Source organism: Lampris incognitus, chromosome 7 (genome assembly GCF_029633865.1).
Source record: "Lampris incognitus isolate fLamInc1 chromosome 7, fLamInc1.hap2, whole genome shotgun sequence".
Taxonomy (NCBI): domain Eukaryota; kingdom Metazoa; phylum Chordata; class Actinopteri; order Lampriformes; family Lampridae; genus Lampris; species Lampris incognitus.
The window spans coordinates 64,793,181-64,817,772 of NC_079217.1; the positions used below are offsets into that span (position 1 = coordinate 64,793,181).

Consider the following 24,592-nt stretch of genomic DNA (forward strand, 5'->3'; position numbering starts at 1 on the left):
CCTCCCCCCTGAACAGGCGCCTCAACCGACCAGAAGAGGCGCCAGTGCAGCGACCAGGACACACACCCATGTCCGGCTTCCTACCCGAGGCACGGCCAATTGTGTCTGTAGGGACGACCGACCAAGCCAGAGGTAACACAGGGATTCAATCCAGCGATCCCCGTTTGGTAGGCAACGGAATAGACCACTACACTACCAAGACACCCCTGGCTATGTCTTTCTTAAATTGAAAAAAAAAAAGAAAAAAAAAGGCTGTCAATACTCCCACAACCTACTAATAAAAAGTAAAATTTAATTAAAATTAAATCAAAATATATTTTCACTCAAATAAATAAAAATATAATAAACATACATCAAGGTGCAGCATTTAGAAAATGAACTGTACTTGTATTCACAGTAGCAACTTGCAGCTTCACATTAGGACTGTGCAACATTCATTCATCCTCAGCCGCTTCTCCAGGGTCGGGTCGCGGGGGCAGCAAGCTAAAAAGGGCACTCCAGCCATCCCTCTCCCCAGCAATGCCCTCCAGCTCCTCCTGGGGGATCCCAAGGCGTTCCCAGGCCAGATTAGACATGTAGTGCCTCCAGCGAGTTCTGGGTCTACCCTGGGGTCTCTTCCCAGTTGGACGTGCCTGGTAAACCTCCAAAGGAAGGCGCCCAGGAGGCATCCTGATCAGATGCTTGAACCACCTCAACTGGCTCCTTTCGACGTGAAGGAGCAGCGGCTCTACTCTGAGCTCCCTCTGGATGTCCGAGCTCCTCACCCTATCTCTAAGGCTGAGCCTAGACACCCTACGGAGGAAACTCATTTCAGCTGCTTGTATCCACCATCTCACCCTTTCAGTCACTACCTAAAGATCATGACCATAGGTGAGGGCTGGAACGAAGACTGACTGGTAAATTGAGAGCTTTGGCTTCTGGCTCATTTCCCTCCTCACCACAACAGTCCGGTACAATGTCCACATTACTGCTGATGCTGCACCAATCCACCTGTCAATCTCCCGCTCCATCCTACCCTCACTCGTGAACAAGACCCCGAGATACTTGAACTCCTTCACTTGAGGCAACAACTCATCCACAAGCCGGAGGGAACAATCCACCATTTTCTGGTAGAGAACCATGGTCTCACACCGCAAAAAATTCAAGCTCATACTGAGATTTATGGTATTTTCCTGTTTTTCCCCCAGAAAAATTAACTTGTCTACGTTGTTTGCAGAAAGGGCAGTTCTGCTCGCACTAAACTCTGGTTTATCTGCGTTCACCACTGTGAGACTGCTCCATGCTAAATTACCAGCAATCTCTCTGTGGCATGTGTGCATGTTGCTAGAGATGAAACTCAGGAGTTGTAAATCAAATTCTGCACATACAAAAGTTCCACATGTGCAGTGGTTAAAACAACACTGCATTCATTCGGTACAAATGCGTACCAAACCGAAAGGCCAATAACAAAAATTTTCAGAGGGAATACGTGTACCGTTACACCCTAAACACACACACACATGCACACACACCATGTACCTGACTCGGTGACCACCTCCAGGTCTATTCCCTCAGGCTGATCTTCAAACTTCTCCAGCTCTGAGAGAGTGGGCTTCACACCATCTGTGATCTGTCAATAAATGATCAACCAGACAGTAATAAATAAAAGCACATATCAGCCTCGTCCCATCAGACATATCAACTATCAAAAGCCAATTTATCAATCAGCTTATAATCAATGTGGGCTTAGCATCAGCTGCCCTCTGTTCTATGACCAAGAACCCAACACTGATGTGGAAGACAGACACATTATGACAGAAAGACAGACAGAAAATGACACAGACAGAAAGACAGACACATTATGACAGTGAGACAGTTAGGTATTGACATAATCAGTCTCCACCAACCAACAGTGAAATTCAAGTTCTTGGTTTAGGGGTATATTCACTATATTGCAAAACAGAGCAAATTATCTTCAGACAAGTATGGAAATGAAAAACTACACTGGGAGTGAATGAGGGTGAGGTGGTTAGCACACGCCTCTCAAACATTACATGTCTGGCAACATTTTTTTTCTCCCAGTCAGCATCCTTTAGCATTGCACAGAAAAATGTCCATCATTCTGGAGTAAAGTCCACACAATACAGGTCACTGTTAACAAGCACTTCAGGAAGGAATTCCTCCTGGAACCCTCCTCGGTCCTTTCAGGATTACAATCTGAAGATTAAAAGAAGTTCTTTTAGAGAGCGTGCTAATAAAAAGGTGAAGGTCATTCTCACCACAGCAGACATGGCAAAACTCTTAAACAGGAATCCTTTACGGCTGTACCGGTTTCCCTCGAAGATCATGAAGTCCCCATCGTGGCTTACCTCCCCTCCCAGGGACCTGTCAGTCAAACCCACATGGTTAAAGCATTGTTGCTTAAAACTGCAGTGCGGAAGTTTTGTCTCCCCCTTCTTGCAATGAGAATAATTATTTCTCTTCTTTCAACACTCTCCAATAAGGAAAAGCTACACCAGTGGTTCAAGATTCAAGAATCTTTATCATTATGTCTCATTATGCAAGTATAAGAGAGTAAAATTATGTTTCAGCTCCTCAACACTGCAGCAACAATAGCAATAACATAAATAAATTTAAAAAAAAACTGTAATAATAATAATAAATAGTGTGTGGTGTATGTGTGTGTGTGTGTAGGCCCAGCCTTAATAAATGTGCATATGTGTGTGTAGCTGTTTACATATTTGTGTGTGTGTGTGTGTGTGTGTGTGTGTGTGTGTATAAAACTGATGATCCGCTGAAGACCATAGGTCAGTATCAGTCAGTCTGGTACCAGGCTTAGTGTCTTTAATGTTTTTTGTTCAAAAGCCTGGCTGCTTGGTGGAAAAAGCTGTTCCAGTCTACTGGTCTGGGTTTTGAGGCTGCGGTACCGCTTGCCTGACGGTAGCAGCTGGAACAGTCCATAGTTGAGGTGGCTGGGGTCTTTGATACTCCTACAGGCTTTGCTGACAAAACATCTGTTATATATGTCCTGGGCCGTCCGCACAACCCTCTACAGTGTTTTGCGTTGGTGGGCAGTACAGTTCCCATGCCAGGCGGTGATGCATCCAGTCAGGATGCTCTCAGTTGTGCCTCTGTAGAAGGCCCGTAGAATCCTGGGCCCCATGCTGAACTTTTTCAGTCGCCTGAGGTGAAAGAGGCATTGCTGTGGCTTTTTCACCACATGGCTGGTGTGTTCATCCCAGGCGAGGTCCTCGGTAATGTGGACACCGAGGAACTTGAAGCTCTTGACTCTCTCTACAGCAGTCTCATTGATGGTGATGGGGTCCAGCTTCCCCCCTCTCTTACTGTAGTCCACAATCAGCTCCTTGGTTTTGTCGACGTTGAGAGAGAGGTTATTCTCCTGGCACCACTTTGTGAGATTGTTGACCTCTCTCCTGTATGCGGTCTCGCCTCGTGATCAGGCCCATCACTGTTGTGTCATCAGCAAACTTTATCACCAAGTTGGAGCTATGTGTGGCCACACAGTCATGGGTGTACAGGGAGTAGAGGAGAGGACTCAGGATGCAGCCCTGGGGGGGCTCCTGTGTTGAGGGTCAGAGGTGCTGGACCCCATCCTCAACACCTGGCGTCGGCCCGACAAGAAGTCCAGGATCCAGCTGCACAGGCTGGGGTTGAGTTCTAAGTCCCAGAGCTTGGCGTAGAGTCTGGAGGGGACTATGGTGTTGAATGCTGAGCTGTAGTCTACAAACAGCATAGGAGTTCACATAGGAGTTCCTTTTCTCCAGGTGGGTGAGGGCTGTATGGAGTGTAGTGGCTATTGCATCATCAGTGGATCGATTTTGTCGGTAGGCAAATTGGTGAGGGTGGGTGGTAACATGCTACAGATTAGTGCCTTAGCAAGCTTCTCAAAGCTACTCACTTTTTTTGCCTTTGATCTTTATCTGAATGACGGGTTTCTTTTTTTCCCTCGAACATCAGAAACTTTTCTTGGACGCTTCTTAGGTTTTTCCGCCATAGCTTCCAAGCCCAGAAGCTTTCTGGCAAAAAGCCCTGTAGGCAAGCCAATTAGAGGCAGGCGAACGCTTTCATCACACAAAGCCAGCAATCATTGCTGGCTGACGTAAAACACATCATTACACATCACCTCCCGTGTGCCAGCGCAGCGCAGTGTGGTGATGTCTCCCCAGACACCAGATTTAAAACTGCCAGGGGATTTACCTGGCAGTGATAAACTTAATCATCATTGTGCTTATTTGTTTGGCATGGGCTTGAATGTCACGGACATTCATTTATATGTTAAAGTCCCGTTTTCTAACTTTAATTCAAAATCTTTACCCTCTTGTCTTGAAATAGACCATTAAAGTGAATACCCACATACACAGTCAAACGGTTTCCTCAAAATATTAAGGTTTATGTGTTATGTTGCTTGTATGGGGCAAAGTAGACTTCAGGGTGCACATGTTAGCACATGTAGCATCTCTGATACATTCCCTGCACCACTGCACCGCTTATTTCACCTGTACAAGTCAATCCTTGGGTATATATCTGAAGATTGTTGTGTTGTAGTGTTGTTTTCTGTTAGGTACACCGAGACAGCCACGAAACCGGAGTCAAATTCCATGTATGTGCAAACTCACACGGCCAGTAAACATGGTTCCGATTGTGATGCTAGAGGTACTGTCTCATTGCATGTATCCTCTCCAAGGTTTTAATGTTTACTTGACTGAATTTTTCTGACTGAAATTTTAAGGCAAACTGCTGTTTGTATGTGTATGGACGTACCTGATCTTTTCTGCATCAAACAGTCTCTGGGCTGGTCTCTTAAACTTCTTTCGCTTAGCAAACCAGTCTTTCTACAAGCAACATGGTAAAGAGGGAGAAAAGAGTCAACTATGGTGAAGTAGATTAGTAGTAGCGAGTAGTGTGTATCTCTGTGTGTCAGTATGTGTGTTTGTGTCCTACCAATCAGGCCTTGAAATCACTAACTTTTGGGTGCAAGTGAATACAGGTTTTCTATGTGTCAGTCCGTTTTTGTGCATCCTTGTTTGTGTAGGAATAAGTTGAAGCGTGCACGTGACAGTCTGCGTGTGTGTGTGTGTGTGTGTGTGTGTGCATATATGTGTGCATGTACAAGTTTTTTCCTAATGTCAGTCTGCATTCCTGTGTTTGTGTGTGTGTCAGTCTGCTTCTGCGTGTGTGTGTGTGTGCATGTGTGTCCATGAGCATGGGACGACCCACCAGGCTCATCTTGGCTTTGATGCGGTCTAGGTCAATTCGTGGAATCATCTTCAGAGAGATGGTGTTCTGACTGGGCTCCACATAGTCCACCTGCAGGGAGACAAGAACACAGTGGTCATCATCCACATGTGTGAGAGCTGAAACCAACCCCGCTGATTCATTATCTAATGCCCCCTTTCTACTACACGGTACTGGCTCAAATCGACGCGCAGAGTGTCATTTTCCATTAACATAACAGAACCCCCTCAGTGTAGCTGGTCTGTACTAATTTTGGTACCCGCTCCAGTTTTTTGGAACCTCGACAAAGTTGGTACCACAAAAGTGGTAACAGTTACCAAAATGCCGGTACTTTCCAGTAATGGAAAACGAAAAAGTCGAGTCGAGTTGAGCTAGTACCATGTAGTGGAAAAGGGGCATAAGAAGTGAATTCTAAAAGATGAGTTCTTGGGAACGTTGGGGGTCAGTGAGGGGGTTTATTTATTTTATTATTTTTTGGATCCCCCCCCTTTTCCTCCCCAATTGTACTTGGCCAATCACCCCACTCTTCCAAGCCGTCCCGGTCGCTGCTCCACCCCCTCTGCCGATCCCGGGAGGGCTGCAGACTACCACATGCCTCCTTCCGATACACGTGGAGTCGCCAGCCGCACCTTTTGACCTGACAGTGAGGAGTTTCGCCAGGGGGATGTAGCGTGTGGGAGGATCATGCTATTCCCCCGAGTCCCCCCCCCCCCGAACAGGCACCCCACCTGACCAGAGGATGCACTAGTGCGGCGAGCAGGACACATACCCACATTCGACTTCCCACCCGCAGACATGGCCATTTGTGTCTGTTGGGATGCCCGACCAATTACCCCACTCGTCTGAGCCGTCCTGGTCACTGCTCCACCCGCTCTGCTGATCCGGGGAGGGCTGCAGACTACCACATGCCTCCTCCGATACATGTGGAGCCACCAGCTGCTTCTTTTCACCTGACAGTGAGGAGTTTCACCAGGGGGACTAACGCGTGGGAGGATCACGTTATTCCCCCCACCCAGTCGAACAGGTGCCCCGACCGACCAGAGGAGGTGCTAGTGCAGCGACCAGGACAAATACCTACATTCGGCTTCACACCTGCAGACACGGCCAATTGTGTCTGTAGGGACACCCGACCAAGCCGGAGGCAACACGGGGATTTGAACTGGAGATCCCCATGTTGGTAGGCAACAGAATAGTCAGCTATGCTACCTGGACGCCCAGTGAGGGGGTTTCTAGCAAAAAGAATAACAATATATCTTTATATCATTTTACACACAATCGTACTTAACACAAGGGGCGAATCCCCACAAACAGACATATCCATATTTTATACGAAGACCCGTTCTCTGATGTGCTCTGCTAGGACACTACACAAGGAGCCAAAATAGGCATTTCAATTCAACTCAATTCAATTCAACTCAATTCAATTCAATGTATTGTCATTAAAAACAATGTGCAGGCACATGTTAAAAATGAAATGAGGGCTGTGGCTTCACCAAACAGTGCTAGACAGACACAGACAAACACAGCAAACACAATATAAGATATACACACATGAAGACCAAAAGCTAAAAATAAGTTAGAAGAGAGCTGGAGTACAAAATATTAAAAAATATCTACAGACATTCAGTGGGTAGCCAGGTTCAGGTGGGCAACAGCTTGTGTAAAGAAGCTGTTTTTGAGCCTGGTAGTGCGGGCTCTGAGGCTCCTGTAGCGCCTCCCAGAGTGCAGGGGGAGAACAGTCCATGGTTGGGGTGGGTGGGATCTCTGCTGATGCTCAGACCCCTTCAAAGGCAGCATTTGTGATAAATGTCTTTTATGGCGGGGAGCTGGGTACCGGTGATATGCTGGGCCGCCTTGACGATCTGCTGCAGAGCTTTCTGGTCTACTGAGGTGCAGTTGCCCTACCACACTGAGATGGAATCGAATTGACAACTAATGGTACAACAAAATGCCGAAAATGACAAACATATGCCTCAGTCTTTTATGGAGTACCCTTGTATCTCTGGAGACATACGTAACATTTCCTTACACCAACGGCTCGGAAGAGTGGGGTAACTGGCCGGATACAATTGGGGAGGGGAAAAAAAAGGGGGGGGGGATAAAAAAAAAATCTTTGGGCGGGGGTGTTATATTATAAGGAAAACGCTGTACTGGTCTCATACATGGCCTCTCTGGAATCCAACAGACAGCAATCTGTGGTAGCGACAGAACTTTAATCCCTGGGTATTGGTTCAAATGTGAACGGTACTCAACCCACTGTCAACACGTTACCACCATACGGTGACTAACAGTACTGAAAAGGTCTAACGCCATGACAGGCGCCTCTGATATTTCGTTTACACACAGTGTTTTTGCATTCACTTCTTCCTATTTACCAGCAGTCATACCTGAGCAATGTCATCTTTGTAGAGGCCCCTCTTCAGCCTGACCCAGGACTTGGGTTTGAGGTTGGTAACCTCTTTGACAACCTTGAGGACGTCCGTCATCTCCTTGATGGGGACCATCTGCTGGTTCCAGAAGCCCATCCTGAGGTTGCCCACACCCTCAATGGCTGCCTTGACGTGGGTCTGCTTGTAGGACTCCACATAGATGTAGCCCTTCACGTGCTCTGGGGCCACCACAGACTTGATCTGGAGAGGCTGTACAGACAGAGTGAGCGAGGAGAGAGAAAGAGATCACATGTGAAGAAAGGAAGGCGGAGCAGAGAGAACAAGTTGATTTAAAGACAATGAGATGTGGAAGGAATTAAGGACAGACAGACAGACAGAGAGAGGTGAAACAGAGAGGGTGTGAGAAAGGGAAGATTTTCCTCATCAGAATCCCAAATCAACTCAAAAATAAAACAAAAGAAAAACAATATTCAGTCTATGACAATACATATAACAGGGGGTGTATTACTGGTTGGTGTACAGTAAATGGCGGATGCTTACTGTGTCTGTGAACTGATAGGCGATGAACTTCCTCATCAACGCGATGGCCGTTGCGCGCTCCTCTCCGATCTGGGAGAAGAAGAAATGGCTGAGTAGGGCTGCACTGATAGATGCTAGTATCTGATATTGGGCTGATATACCAGACTAAAATGGAGTATCAGTAGTGAAAAATTTTTTTTTATATAAATTTATTTCTAGTTTTTCCCCTTATCCCACCCGATTAACCCAATGGCAACGGAACTCTTGTGGAATAACTCCCCTGGCTCACGTTTCCACAGGAAGGAGATAGGCGTAACACCAGCTTCCTTCAAACTCGTGTCAGCTGCTCTCGCTATTTTACACACTGAAGCCTCGCATGGATTGCATCACCTTCAAGCCGCGAAGGAGGCGTAGAGAGAATGCTTTCAGTTGTTTGGCTGCAGGCGCCCGGGTGGGCCAGAGGGGTCGCTGGAGAACGACGAGTCCCCGAACACTACACCGATCTACACCCACTGTCCCTCGGGTAAGGGTGGCCTAATGAATGCCTTACCCCGTGGACGCTCTGGCCGTGACCGGTTATGGCGAGTCTGGGATACGAACCTCCCAGCCACATGACGAGCAGATTGCAAGAACGGCGGTTTATTCCGCTCGGCCACCAGAGCGGCTAATAGTGAAAATTTTCCCTGAGACTAAAACCCGACACAAAAAGTCTTAAGTAATGTCATAAATAAAGCAAAACTATGTGATTCACTGCTTTTTTTGGCCATGGAAACCGGTTTCTTTAATGGTGGAAAAAACTGATAAGTCTCTCCATTATTTTACCCACCAACGCCAAACTAATGGTCCAAGTAGAAGTAATGGATCAACTCAGGTCTAGGTATCAGCTGATACTTAAGGATTCAATTTGTACTCTGAATTGGTATCAGCAGTGAAAATAATGATATCGGTGAATCAATCCCGTGTTCTGAGACACGTAAAGAGACCTTCTGTAAGACACGCGACATCTGCTTGTATGTGCATATGTGTGTTGTGACAGCGGGGATGAACATACCTTGCATTTGACTGTCCAGAGATTAGGATCCCTGATAAAGAAAGAGGTGTTAAAACCACAGAAACAGCATCATGAATTCTCGGTCACAGCTGTCATAGTGATTGGTTGAGGCGTTTTACGCACTTGACTCCAGGAAGCAGCTGCTGCTGGGTGATGTCATCGGAAAGCTCCTCAGATCCTCCAGAGTAACTTGACACCACAGAAGAAGAAAACTGGTCAAGGGCTTATTTCAAACAAGTTTCTTCCATATGTATATTGGGGGTCAAATAAATTTTATTTATTTTCCTCCCCGATTGTATCTGGCCAATCACCCCGCTCTCTGAGCCGTCCCGGTCGTTGCTCCACCCCATCTGCCAATCCGGGGAGGGCTGCAGACTACCACATGCCTCCTCTGATACATGTGGAGTCACCAGCCGCTTCTTTTCACCTGACAGTGAGGAGTTTCACCAGGGGGACATAGTGCGTAGGAGAATCACGCTGTTCCCCCCAGTCCCCCCCCCCCGAACAGGTGCCCTGACCAACCAGAGGGAGGCGCTAGTGCAGTGACCAGGACACATACCCACATCCGGCTTCACCCGCAGACACGACCAATTGTGTCTTTAGGGATGCCGACCAAGCCGGAGGCAACATGGGGATTCGAACTGGCGATCCCCATGTTGGTAGGCAACGGAATAGACCGCCACGCCACCCGGACACCCCTGCAACACTGAATTTTATCTATAACCTAACAAGATCACAGATATGCCCCTACTCATCAGCATTTGAAGACATTTACTTAGAAACAAGCTACAAAATTATTTAATTGAGTGGCACTTAACCTCCATAAATTAACTTTTTAAACTAGTGGACATGTTTAGTCTTGGTACAATTAAACTGGACTTGTTTCTTGGTGAACTCTTGCTTTATCTACTCTACCTGCAGCTGTATAAGCTGGTAGGGAACAGGAAACTTCCATTAAAAGAAAAGCAGTTCATTCTGACAACCAGATGCAGCTCTCAACCAATTAACTCTCCATCCATCCATTATCCAAACCGCTTATCCTGCTCTTGCGGGGTCGCTGGAGCCTATCCAAGCAGTCATTGGGCGGCAGGCGGGGAGACACCCTGGACAGGCCGCCAGTCCATCACAGGACCAACACACACACACACACCTAGGGACAATTTAGTAGGGCCGATTCACCTGACCTACATGTCATGCGACTGTGGGAGGAAACCCACGCAGACACGGGGAGAACATGCAAACCCCACACAGAGGACGACCCGGGACGACCCCCCAAGTTTGGACTACCCCGGAGCTCAAACCCAGGACCTTCTTGCTGTGAGGCGACCGTGCTAACCAATGCACCACCATGCCACCACTACAGCCTCCCCAAGGCAGGGAAACATGAAAGACTTACAGAACCACTACGGACCCAAATTAAAACTGTAAGGCTAATGAACACGACCGGCTTGTGAACTACCGTATTTATCAACTGGGGTGCACTTTTTCCACTAAATCATCTGTTGAAGAACGAGTATATTAGAGGGAAAGCTCAGGTTGGATGGTTTGGAGACACAGCAAGAGAGACAAGATTGAGATGGTTTGGACATGTGTGGAGGAGAGATGCTAGATATATTGGGATGCTGAATATGGAGCTGCCAGGGAAAAGGAAAAGAAGAAGGCCAAAGAGGAGGTTTATGGATGTGGTGAGGGAGGACATGCAGGCGGCTGGCGTGACAGAGGAAGATGCAGAGGACAGGAAGAAATGAAAACAGATGATCCGCTGTTGCGACCCCTAACGGGAGCAGCCAGAACTAGTGGTGGTAGTAGTAGTAGATCTGATGAGACAGGGACATGGTTTTCAGTGTGAGAGCTGGTATTATTTGGTTAGAGGAGGGGAAATACTCACTGCTCTCCTCCAGATGACTTGGCATATTTCCTCATGTAGTATTCACCCAGCGCCTCTTCCCTGGAATCTCTGTTACACACACACACACATACAGAGTTTAAAACACTAGAATCCATTAAACCAACGCCGTCCTGATGATAGGTGTACACCAGAAAGATCAGTTCATCTGCAAAAATATGGACAGAGAGCAGAGATAGTTTGGTAACAGTGGGAGGTCGGTCACCTCCAGAGGTTTTGCAGTCTCCTGGACCCAGAGTTGTCCTCGTCCAGAACCACATGGTCTATGTTAGACACTGAGAAAGAGAGAGATTAGGGATGAGTGCAGAGAGAAAATACACACAACAAAACAAGAATGTTCTGATAGAAGTGAATCTTTTTCAGTGAGCTTTACTTGACATGAGCAGAATTCCAACTTACCTTCAGCCTCCTCTGCTCGGTCAGTCGGGGGGGGGGGGGACCAGTGGAGGAAGGAGGGAAGAAAGCATGAAAATGAAGAGGGGGAAGAGATGGAGGAGGAAGGTGTGAAAAGGAGAGGAGTGACAGTCATTGGAGTGGAGCACGGACGGGCAGCACCGTGAGGCATGATGGGAAAATAACAAAGACATGACATCCATATTAATGACGACCATATTAATGATGACCACACCAATAATAACTCAACAGCAACATGGGGGAGGGGGGGTATGTGTTTTAGTGACTTAATGCATAAAACATGTGCCATGACAAGCGTCAATCACATCAGTTAGTCTGAGAGAAACAGTCGTCCAACAGGCAGCAGGGTCGGGCAAATGGTCACACTTGGTTCTCTGGAGGTTACTTACCAAAACACAGATTGCTTTCAGACAGACTGAGCAATTAATGAACAGCGCTTCTCTGACAACAAGCCCAACTCTTACGATTCGTTTTTGATTTGAAGCCTCTGGAGCTTGTCGAGCCCAGAAACTCAGTCAGCCTGACAGCAACACAGGCTTTCTAGCAGGGCTGGGCCTCAAATCCCTTTTTTGTTTTTTGGATTCTTCCTCTTTTTCTCCCCAATTGTATCCGGCCACTCTTTCGAGCCATCCCGGTCGCTGCTCCACCCCCTAAAGCCTCCTTCAGACTGTGTGATGTGGGCTGTCTCAGAAGAAAGATGACTAAATGTGGCGATATCTTTGGTCGTGGCTCCAAATCAGTGGTCCTACGTCGCACTGTGAGACAGGTTCCAAGACGGCCGTTATCACGGTCCTGCTACCGAAGATAACCTGGGTCAGAGATGTAGGACGACCATCTCACAATGTGACTGCTGCTACCACCTATGTCTACTGACCAACCAATAGAAATGCAGCAGGAAATGACGCACTGATCAACGCCGCGCAGAATCTTTGCTGGCGCTAAACACAAACAAACACACTGTTAGCATCTGTGACCCAAATGCCATGGATTCAACAAAACGAGCTGTGGCGACTACTGAAAGGACTCGATTCCTGCTTGGCGTCATGTTGCTCTACCAGCAGTGTAGGTTGATGACGAATGCCGATGCGGCACGCACGCTGATGACGTTTTTATGGACTTGCGTCGTAGCCTGCATTTCAACAGTGTTATCATCGTACAGTCTACATACATTACATTTGATGTAGTACCCAAGTTTATTAGATCCATATCACACAGTGCGGCTTGCAGTAAACTTACAGGACTGCTAAAATCCTGCAGTCTGTAGGAGGCTTAAGCTGATCCGGGGAGGACTGCAGACTACCACATGCCTCCTCTGATACATGTGGAGTCACCAGCCACTTCTTTTCACCTGACAGTGAGGAGTTTCACCAGGGGGACGTAGCGTGTGAGAGGATCACGCTATTCCCCCCAGTCCCGCCCCCTCCCCTGAACAGGTGCCCCAACCAACCAGAGGAGATGCTAGTGCAGCAACCAGGACACACACACACACACACACACACACACACACACACATATCCGGCTTCCCACCCGCAGACACGGCCAATTGTGTCTGTAGGGATGCCCGACCAAGCCGAAGGCAACACGGGGATTCATTCCAGCTATCCCCGTGTTGGTAGGCAACGGAATAGACCGCCACGCTACCCGGACACCCCCTCAAATCCCCTTTTAAGTCAAGCAGTTCAGGAAGTGGAATTTCCGCAGTGGTCAAATATGACAATATGCAAGATGCAGCAAAACGCCTGAAATATTACAGAGGAAAGGCTTCCATGTTGATTCTGACACGATATTCAGGAACGAGTGCCCTTTCGTTCCAGATAAGAACGCCGTTTTCTGCCTCCACACTTAACTGTGGCCAGCTAATAAGTTGACCTCAACCATTTCAGCTTCTATAGGAGCCAATAATGAATTTGCCCTCTGTGCTTCCTTCGTTCATTCTACGCATGGACGAATACAAGCTGTGCTGAGATGGGATGATGTTAATACAAAAACCATCGGTATGAATTAACTGCAATGAAACAGGGATGTTGGGCTTTGTCAAATGAATGAACTGATGTCCCATCAAACTGAGAATACATCATGGAATTATAATAAAACAACGGTGGAATAGAAGAGTATCTGGAGGAAAATTACCGTTAACTGAAGAAAGAGGACATGCACGACAGAGGAACATCAACGGGACAAAGAAAACACAGTCAGACACTGCTTCTGCATCTTGTACTGTCAGCAGCATGTGGACAAGCTTTTAGCCTAGCTTACCTATATCAGCCACCTGCTGTTGCCAGTATTATTATTCATTATTTTGAGAAATATTGTGTGTAACATTTAAAAACATCCATGGACACAATTGGTTACTGATAAAAACCAGTACGTAGTCATGGCCATGTCGTCGGTGTCATCAGTCTCTGCAGAACACATTAAGGAGACCTCAGACAGTTACACTCCATGGCCAAAAGTACGTGGACACCCTAACATCACTCATATTCCTTCCGCTTCTGGTGAGGGGAAATGGCTGCACGAATTCGCGTTTGCAGTGGCCTCACCCAGTACCGGTGTGGGAAGATGGCGGCACGAATTCACATTTGCGGCAGCCTCACCCAGTACCGTCCATGCAGTGTCTTTGTCCACGTCTAAGTTTTGTCTTCATTTGATGGCTAGGAGAGCTGGTGCTGGATTGGCTGGGAGAGCGGGTTAGGCTAAGCCAACTGCTAGCCCATGCAGACTGGTAGTTCCGATAACACCAAGGGCAGTCTGGCGGCGGCCTCACCTGGTGTTGACTGTGGTGTTGTATGTCATCGTGAGGAGTGTCGAGGTTATCTGGCTGGGAGAGCTGGCGCTGGATCGGCTGGGAGAGCTTGGTCTGCTTTGTCCGGTGGGCCCAGGGACCACGGCCCCTGCCTGGAACTGCGCCCAGAAAGGAAACGCTGAGGTCGGTCTGACAGGATGTGGAAGCAGGGCAGGCTAAGCTAACTACTAGCCCTTGCAGACCGCCAGTTCTGACAGTCATCCTGGCTGGCGTTTGTTCCCTTGGACAGTGATTTTTTTTTGTTTAGTTTTGATATGTGTTAGTTTGGGTATGTGTGTTCTTGTAGTTTTTGGATGTGTTTTTGTCTGTGATGTACTGCTGTGGGCTGGGGGCGTGCATGAAACAAAATGACAAATAAAGTGTTCCTGATTCCGATGTGATTGTTGAACATCTCATTCCAAAATCATGGACACTGATATGGAGTTGGTCCCCCTTTGTTGCTAAAACAGCCCCCACTCTTCTGGGGAAGCTTTCCACTAGATTTTGGAACCACGGCTGCAAGGATTCCCTCCCATTCAGCCAAAGGAGCATTAATGAGGTCAGGCAGATGTTGGGGAGAAGGCTTGGCTCACAGTCGGTGTTCCAATTCATCCCAAAGGTGTTGGATGGAGTTGGGGTCAGTGCTTTGTGCAGGCCAGTCAATTTCTTCCCCACCAAACTCAGCAAACCATGTCTTCATGGACCTCGCTTTGTGCATGGGGGTATTGTCATGCCGACACAAGAAGGGGCCTTTTGTAAAACTGTTGCCACAAAGCTGGAAGCACACAATTCTCTAGAATGCCACTGCATGCTGTAGCACTAACATTTCCTTCACTAAAGCTAAGGGGCCAAGCCCAATCCATGAAAACAGCCCCAGACCATTATTCCCCCTCCGCCAAACTTTACAGTTGGCATTATGCAGGCAGGTAGCATTCTCCTTGCATCCGCCAAACCCAGATTCATCCACCTGATGTTCAGAAAGTGAAGCATGATTCATCACTCCCGAGACCGTTTCCACTGCTCCAGAGTCCAATGGCAGTGTACTTTACACCACTCCAGCCGACGCTTGGCATGGCACATGGCAATCTTAGGCTTGCGTGCGGCTTCCCGGCCATGGAAATGCATTTTATGAAGGTCCTGACGAATGGTTCTTGTGTCTAGGTTGCTTTCAGAGGCAGTCTGGAACTCGGTAGTGAGTGGTGCAACCAAGGACAGATGATTTTTACGCTCTACTCAGCGGTCCTTCTGTGGTCTTGTGTGTCCTAACAGCTGAGCTGTTGTTGCGCTGAGATGTTTCCTCTTCACAATAACAGACCTACAGTTGACAGGGGCAGATCTAGCAGGGTAGACATCTGACCAACTGATTTGTTGGAAAGGTGGCGTCGTATGACAGAACCACGTTTAAAGTCACTGAGCTCTTCAGTACGACCCATTCCACTGCCAATGTTTGTCTGTGGAGATTGCATGACTGTGTGCTTGATTTTATGCTACTACTACTACTACTAATTTTGGCTGCTCCCGTCAGGGGTCGCCACAGCAGATCATCCGTTTCCATTTCTTCCCGTCCTCTGCATCCTCCTCTGTCACTCCAGCCACCTGCATGTCCTCTCTCACCACATCAATAAACCTCCTCTTTGGCTTTCCTCTTCTCCTCTTCCCTGGCAGCTCCATATTCAGCATCCTTCTCCCGATATACCCAGCATCTCTCCTCCACACATGTCCAAACCATCTCAATCTTGTCTCTCTTGCTTTGTCTCCAAACCGTCCAACCTGAGCTGTCCCTCTAATGTATTTGTTCCTAACCCTGCCCTTCTTCGTCCCTCCCAATGAAAATCTTGGCATCTTCAACTCTGCCACCTCCAGCTCCGCCTCCTGTCTTTTCGTCAGTGCCACTGTCTCCAAACCATATAACATAGCTGGTCTCACAACCATCTTGTGAACCTTCCCTTTAATTCTTGCTGGTACCCTTCTGTCACAAATCACTCCTGCCATTCTTCTCCACCCTGTCTGCACTCTCTTCTTCAACAGTCTTCTACACTCCCCGTTACTTTGGACAGCTGACCCCAAGTATTTAAACTCCTTGCATCCTCACCATTCCACTGTCCACCCATTCATTCATGCATAGGTATTCCATCTTGCTCCTACTGACATCCATTCCTCTTCTCTCCAGTACATACCTCCACCTCTCCAGGCTCTCCTCAACCTGCACCCTACTCTCACGACAGATCACAATGCCATCCACAAACATCATAGTCCACAGAGACTCCTGCCTGATCTTGTCCATCAACGTGTCCATCACCATTGCAAACAAGAAAGGGCTCAGAGCCGATCCTTGATGGAATCCCACCTCCACCTTGGACCCATCTTTCATTACAACTGCACACCTCACCACTATCACACTGCCCTCATACAGATCCTGCACCACTCCTACATACTTCTCTGCCACTCCTGACTTCCTCATACAATACCACACCTCCTCTCTCGGCACCCTGTCATATACTTTCTCTAAATCCACAAAGACACAATGTAACTCCTTCTGGCCTTCTCTATACTTCTCCATCAACATTCTCAAAGGAAACATCACATCTGTGGTGCTCTTTCATGGCATGAAACCATACTGCTGCTCGCTGATCGTCACCTCTGCTCTTAACCTAGCTTCTATTACTCTTTCCCATATCTTCATGCTGTGGCTGGTCAACTTTATACCTCTGTAGTTGCTACAGTTCTGCACATCGCCCTTGTTCTTGAAAATCGATACCAGTGTACTTCTTTTCCACTCCTCAGGCATCCTCTCACTTTCCACGATTGTGTTAAACAGTCTAATTAAAAACTCCACTTCCATCTCTCCTAAACATCTCCAAGCCTCCATGATTTTATGTACCTGTCACAAATGTGTGTGGCTGGAGCAGCCAAATGCACTCATCAGAAGGGTGTCCACATACTTTTGGCCATGCAGTGTATGTGGCCAAACTCGAGACATGCTAGAGGGCTAACATGCGTAGACCCAAGAAAGCAACGCTACCACCATCTAGAATCAATCAGGTACATCAGCAATGTACGCAAATAAATATTTTTATCCAATTGAAGTGATAAAGTGAAATAAAAAAAAAACATTTTGTCTGTATGGCTGATTAACAATAAAAGATTTAACCCAATTTGTTGATCTATAAATTTGTCTGTAAACCAAAAGAGTTTTTTCAACGAAGTAAAACGATTTAAAAATTAACAAAAGCCACCAAACTCAATAATCTCAATCCCAAAAGAACCCCCCCACCCGCCATCATTGCTTTCTTTTTAAAAACTAACAAATTCCCCACCGTGTCTCGACAGGATGCGTGTGTCAAACAAAGCCTTATCTGGCTATACCGTCACAGAGTGTATGATCAATTGAAATAACTAGAGATGCACCAATCGATCGACACGCGACCGGAATCGGCCGATTTTAAGCTGATCGGCCTTGACTCGTGCTCGGCCGGTCAGACGCATATATCCGATTCTGTGCCGATCAGTTAGGGGCTACGTGCATGCGCCGCACGATGGCGCATACGTGACGTTGCACGCACACCGAGGCAGCGAGACAGATCAGGGCTGCAAACTCACACACGCAAGCCAAAATGTCGGTAGTGTGGAAATTTTTCACCGTCGATGAAGAAGACACAAAGCTCGCAGTTTGCAACACATGCAAGATTAAAATAAGACGCGGGGGATTAATGTTGAAAACGTTTGGAACCACAAACTTAATCAGACACTTAAGAAACCACCACCCCGGTGAGTATGCCAAATTTGATGAAGCTAACAAAGGCAAGGCAGCCAAAACTGCGGGGAAAAAGAGCAACGAGCCAGCCGCAAGCCAGCAGCCCATGCTACCGATCTCAACACACAAGGAAAAGTGCAAAATAATTTCGCGGAAAATTATGGGGTTCGTAGCTTTGGAAGTTACAAAAATGTTTGTGTTTGCTGTCAATTATTGTTCTTAGGGGAAAAAAATCGGAATCGGCCAAAATCGGGAATCGGCAGGTCAGACTACTAACAAATCGGAAATCGGAATGGGTCGGGAAAATTGAAATCGGTGCATCTCTAGAAATAACCCTCAAATTTCAAGGACAAATGAAAAACAGAACCATGTAATTACAGATAAAACCAGCACAATTTCGGATCTTTGGACTCAATTTAAATAAAACATTAACCTTGGCCATGGCCATCCGAACATGAGACGCACTTTGATTAAATCCACTGTTGCCTGTGGCCTCAGGTCATTAAAAAAAGTTTATTGTTCAGCATGCTAGGGGTCTATTACAGCTAACTGTGGTGTAGGGTGGATAACTGCCACAGCTGCCATTTTACCCCACATTAACCTCTTTGAGCATATCAGAAAATTATTTACATCCATCCATTATCCGAACTGCTTATCCTGCTCTCAGGGTCACAGGGATGCTGGAGCCTATCCCAGCAGTCATTGGGCGGCAGACACCCTGGACAGGCCGCCAGGCCATCACACAGGGCTCACACACACACACACACACACACACATAAATTCATACCTAGGGACAATTTAGTACAGCCGATTTACCTGACCTACATGTCTTTGGACTGTGGAAGGAAACCGGAGCACCCGGAGGAAATCCAGAAAGACACAGGGAGAACATGCAAACTCCACACAGAGGACGACCCCCAAGGTTGGACTACCCCGGGGCTCGAACCCAGGACCTTCTTACTGTGAGGCGACTGCGCTAACCACTTCGCCATCATGCCACCCATATCCTTAACATGTCAACACAAAATATTTAACTACAATGAGTCTGGAGGTCATGGTCTGCCCTACTGGTCAATACAGCAACCGACCATCGTCTGCAATGGCAGCTGAATAAAGACTTGCAGTGTGTTCGTGTTTAACATCATACAAGATTCAAGATTAACTTTACTGTACCACTAAGTGGAAAATTTGGTTTAGGCTTTCACCCACCCAGACAGATGAGATTATGCTTTAAGATGTGTAACTGTCTTATAACGTCTCGGCACCGACTGACTAAATGTCTCCTATCTGTTGTGGTCTATACATGAAATGTCTATTCTACCACTCTTTCGAAGCATGGTCACAACTCCACGTAAAATTGTGCTTTGTGCACCACAGAATGCCCGGTGAACTGGCACTTGAGAACAAGTGGACAGAAGACACATTGGAATATGTCTTTTCGACGTCAAATGACAGTGGATGGTTTTACAGGTCAAAAGCATTTATAACAAGTCACTCTCTTAACATGGTCTGGTTTTGGCTGGTCACAGGTTTTAGGTCTGTTGTTAGGATAACTAGCGAGTTTGGGAATAATTCAAGATAAACCTTGAATGTTAGCCACATTTTTACATGAACTATAGGATTTCATGTAAATAAACTCCTCTGCGTACCCTTTTGAAAGTTTCAGCTCTGAAATTAGTTACACATTTCTATCATAAGTTGGGAAACTGTATGTGTGCGTGCATACTCACCTTTCTCCAGGATATCCTCAGCTCCTTCCTCCCAAGGATCTTCATCCTCATACTCATCATCCACATCTATAGCGAGAGAGAGAGAGAGAGAGGTGTGTTACATCTAGTTCCAGTGTGACAATCAGTCTGACTTGTACAACAAAATAAAAATAAACAGCCAATCAACAGGTGGGCAAATAAGAAACTTAAAGGAAGAGTGAAGGAGATGTCTAAAAAGACAAAGACAATGAAAGACTGAGGAAGAGACATGCAATTAAAGTGATATAGACAGAAAGTAGTTATACAGAGAGAGAGAGAGAGAGAGAGAGATATGCGACGGTCTTTCATACCAGCCTCGTCCAGGATGAACCCTCCATGTCTAGGCTTCTTCCTGGGACGGTCGTCATCATCTTCCTCCTCCTCTTCATCATACTCATCCTCATCCTCCAGGTCCTCCCCTTCCTCCTCTGCAACTTTGTCACTCCCCACTGGACTGGCAGTCTCCTCCTTGCGATGGGACACACATTCACATTCACTGCTTTATCAACATGTATATGCCTGTGGAATGCAGGGTTTTTTGGCACGGATACTGATTCCACTAGCAGAGGAGCGAAAAACCAAGTGTATTTCATTGATTTTGGAGGAGTTGGGATGCAGGGCCAGTGTGTGTGTACTGTATAACAGCAATGTGTGCTTGTAACCTTGGTTCCAGTTTTGATCAAGTTGCTGGTTTAAGTGTGGAAAATTCTCGGTGCTCATCATCCATTTTCTATTTCTGCACTTTTATCCACGGTCTTTCATTTGAAAGTGGTGTATGATCATCTCGATCACATGAAAGGTCATACGTTAAGACATGTAAGAAAGAAACACGGGTAGGTGTCTTCATTTTATAGAAGCTTAGCACGTAGGCCAGACACACAAAGTAGAAGTCATAGTGTCATATCACTGCATGCGCACCAGTCGCCAGGTTATGAACGCATACAAATCATGTTATTCTGGACCAAAAACTTTTTTTTTTCCATCATGACAGGATGATCTGGTATAGCACCTTGCTGGAACTGAGAACAGCTTTTAACTCCATTTTATCAAGGTTAAATTTTCTATCGTTCATCTACACTGTCTGTTGTCATCCGTTATCATTTGCTTTGTAATAGGGGCGCCACGATTTCCATTCTAAATCAAAGTTCAATAGAAATGAGCTTTCGATTTCAAAATCAAAAGCAGGTTGAGCAATTCTCCCAGTAGTTTTTTTCTCTCCACCCCTGCCTACTTACGTGCAATCTGGCATACGTGGAAGAAAAAAGAAAAACAACAACAACAGTCGGAGATGACGGAGAAAAAAAACAGGACTACAGAATCCTCCTGCTTCCCTGAAGTCACTGGCACGGTAACAGTTTGTGTTCCCTGTGATTTATGTCAACAACAAAGGCATCGTTGACAGAAAAACTACAGTTGTAGACTATGCTACATGGAGGTGCCATATGCCACCTCAGGCAACACGACAAATATGTCGACTGGTGACAAAAAGTTATTTTTATTGCATTTTAAATATTTGACCAGATGGCCTTAGTGTGGTACAGTCAAAAAAAACATGACGGTTATATCCCCCTTGATACCATGTAGCCTATCTTTTTACATAAGAATATGAAAATGTAAATGACACTTATCAGGGCATAATACCAATGATCTGTTGATCTTTCCAAATCAAGACTCAATAGTCGAACAATGGCATAGCCGTCAGTGCTGCAAAAAATGTTTAAATCAAAAATCGAATTGTCAACTTAAAATCGAAAGTCAAATAAAATCGTAGATTTGGAGAATCGTGAAACCCCTACTTTTTAAACTGCACACTCTCGCTCCACGTCAAGTGCACTGAATAGCATTTTTCAGTGGTTATCAACCCTGCTCCTGGAAAGCTACCATCCTGCTGGTTTTCACTTCAACCCTAATGTAACACACCTGTTTCTACTGATTACCAATTTAAAGTTAACTACTTACTTGGGGTCAACTGTTCAAAGTAACGGAGTGGAGAAGAGAGTGCAAGGGTGGAGAAGAGTGATTTGTGACAGAAGGGTACCAGCAAGCATTAAAGAGAAGGTTTACACGACAATAGTGAGACCAGCTACCATGTATGGTTTGGAGACCGTGGCACTGACGAGAAGACAGGAGGCGGAGGTGGCAGAGTTGAAGATGCTAAGATTTCCACTGAGTGACGAAGAAGGACAGGATTAGGAACGAGTATATTAGAGGGACCGCTCAGGTTGGACGGTTTGGAGACAAAGCAAGAGAGGTGATTTGGACATGTGCATAGGAGAGATGCTGGGTATATTGGGGGAAGGATGCTGACTATGGAGCTGCCAGGAAGGAGGAAGGCCAGAGAGGAGGTTTATGGATGTGGTGAGGGAAGACATGCAAGTGGTTGGTGTGACAGACGCAGATGAAGAGATGGAAACGGATGAGTTGCCGTGGCAACCCCTAACGGCAGCAGCCGAAAGTAGTAGTAGTAGGTAAAGTTCAATACTGTGACTGATCTTCGCACTCGCTGAGGGTCTTGAGTGGCGTTATTACACGCGGCATCTGGCTGCCGAGTTCCACGCAACTTTGTTTACATTGGGGGCCATTTCACTGTTGCTTATCATAAAGCAACCTGTTCAGTAAACCGCGGTGAGAGTGCGGCGGCTAGTGCTACATCCCCGGCCTGTTGGTACTGTGCAGGCCGGTTGTAGGTTCGGCCTGTTTACCTCGTTTTCCTCCGCCTCCTCCGCTTCTCCGTCGCTGCTGCGCTCACTCTGGTTGTCGGAGAAGTCGCTGTCTTCGCTGTCGGACATGATTCGGTTATGGAAATGCTGCGAAAGAGAGAACCGAGTTTAAACACTACACGACCGCACCGCAGTTAGACACGCTAGCTTGACCCAAGATCGGTTAAGCGAAAGGGGAACGGTCACAAGAGCTAGCAAAGCAGGCTAACGGAGATAGCATGGACTTCGGCGTCCTGATATCGCGAAAACCTATGCGATCACACGGTAACGGGGTGCGCGGGGGTTTACTTACTTCCGCTTTTCAAACGCCTTGGTTTCTCTCGCTCTCTGATCGGAACCAGTCGGTACTCTTAAATAAAACTCGACTCGACTCGGAAGTCCGCCGCTCGGAGGAACGCAGAGCCGCGAGATCTCCGACGCCGTGCAAACTCTCGCCTCGCGGGAATTCGACTGCCGCGTCGCACGCCCACCGTCGGCCAATCAAATCGCAAACGTCAAGGCGTCGTCACCGGGTTGGGGGGCAATGCGGAAGTGTGTGAGCGGAGGACTCGCCTGGCTTGGGGGACGCGTGTTTCGCTTCAGCGTTTGAAATATCATTCTCACTTTCGAGCCTGGGAGTTAGGCGTCCTGCGGCGATGAATAGCGTCGGGGAGGGCTGCACCGATCTCAAGCGGGAATACGATCAGTGCTTCAACCGCTGGTTCGCCGAGAAATTCCTGAAGGGTGACCGGAGCGGCGACCCGTGCACGGAGACGTTCAAGAAATACCAGCACTGCGTGCAGAAGGCCATAAAGGAGAAGGACATCCCCGTTGACGGAATAGAGTTCATGGGGCCCAATAAAGACAAGCCAGAGAGCTGATTAAGACACACCTGAGCACCCCCCCCCCCAAAAAAAGGACCTGTAATTTTCTACACGTCTCGGAACCTGCGCAGAGTCCATCCTGAGCGGAGACCGGGATGTGATGCGACACGGTACCGCCGCCAGATCCTCCCCGGCACTACTGGAAATAGCAGGTCCGCGTGGAGACGGACCTGCTCATTTCATCAGTTATTTCATCGCTCGGACTCTTGGCACAAGAGCGGGGGTCGGCTGTCTCCAATGCGTAATTGGCTATGACGAGATGACCCGAGGTTTCTCTTGTTTTTGGCTGCACTGGTTGTCAATTTAGATGAGTTCATTCATGTCACTAATTAGTGACTATAATTTAACTAACAGGCCAATCAGTGATTCATTCAAATTGTGATTTTTTTTTTTTATATTTGGCACCAGGGAACGAATGTTGTGGCCGTGAGGAGTGTTTTGCAACTCGCAGATATTAGAGTTCTGGACAACTGGAGGTGTCTTGGAAGCATCGCTCCTCACCTTCCTTACCCGTGAGCCATGCGGAGGTGACTTGAGGCTAACAGCTGTGGTGGGAGGAGCTTGTTTGATGAACCTCTTGACATGCCTGCTCTTGCCTTACATCCCCTTTGGGTCAACGTCAACTCCGGGCTTCAGTGCGCGCAAACCACCTCAGTTCAGCAGCGCACAGGACTTATGCATATCATCCTCGCGTGTTGCAAAATGACAATATGAAACGATCAGGTTTGCTGTTACGAATGTATTTTAAAACTTGGTTGTGGAGTCACAGGGTGTGTAAATGTAAGCAGAATGTGGGTTTTGAGATGCATTCTGATTAACAGTGACTTCTGTTTTGACAGTTATTTTATCATAGTCTCTTTTCTATCATGAAGATATTTTTTAGCTGACTGCTCATCCTTAATAGCTGTGCATGCAGGATTAATACCAATGGTGAAAATAAAATCCTCAAGTCATCGTCTCCTCTGTTGGCTATTTTTGTGTTTTTTAGTGGTGTTGTGGAAACCAAGTCAGTTTTGTCTGTCCACATTGTGTGATTAAACGAATAGGAAGCTAAGCCTTCACTAGATACTCAAATTGCCACATCTCTTTCGCCGTTGTTTTTTTCCCCCTCCATTTGGATCAATCTTTCCTAACTCAATGGTGTCTTATAGCCCTTACAGAGACTGTTAATCACAGCATTCGGTTTCCCATGTTGTTAAGCACCCTCCCA

General features: G+C 46.9%; 2 protein-coding genes across 2 annotated transcripts in view; one reads left to right on the plus strand and one right to left on the minus strand.

The window, feature by feature from the left end:
* Window positions 1–22,961, minus strand: part of supt5h (SPT5 homolog, DSIF elongation factor subunit) — a 49,483-nt gene extending 26,522 nt beyond the window's left edge. The window contains 15 exon segments of the mRNA XM_056282924.1: window positions 1,519–1,609; window positions 2,259–2,364; window positions 4,762–4,832; window positions 5,218–5,307; window positions 7,623–7,874; window positions 8,166–8,234; window positions 9,196–9,226; window positions 9,319–9,384; window positions 11,084–11,152; window positions 11,307–11,376; window positions 11,501–11,512; window positions 19,782–19,847; window positions 20,111–20,267; window positions 22,502–22,606; window positions 22,812–22,961. Of these exon segments, the coding sequence (XP_056138899.1) occupies window positions 1,519–1,609; window positions 2,259–2,364; window positions 4,762–4,832; window positions 5,218–5,307; window positions 7,623–7,874; window positions 8,166–8,234; window positions 9,196–9,226; window positions 9,319–9,384; window positions 11,084–11,152; window positions 11,307–11,376; window positions 11,501–11,512; window positions 19,782–19,847; window positions 20,111–20,267; window positions 22,502–22,588 (1,237 nt within the window). The 5' untranslated portion in view covers window positions 22,589–22,606; window positions 22,812–22,961.
* An 80-nt stretch (window positions 22,962–23,041) lies between these two features.
* Window positions 23,042–24,332, plus strand: triap1 (TP53 regulated inhibitor of apoptosis 1). The gene is made up of 2 exons (XM_056283849.1): window positions 23,042–23,651; window positions 23,791–24,332. Exon 1 carries the CDS (start codon window positions 23,155–23,157, stop codon window positions 23,377–23,379), a length of 225 nt encoding a protein of 74 aa, XP_056139824.1. The 5' UTR covers window positions 23,042–23,154; the 3' UTR covers window positions 23,380–23,651; window positions 23,791–24,332.
* Window positions 24,333–24,592: the final 260 nt, after the last annotated feature.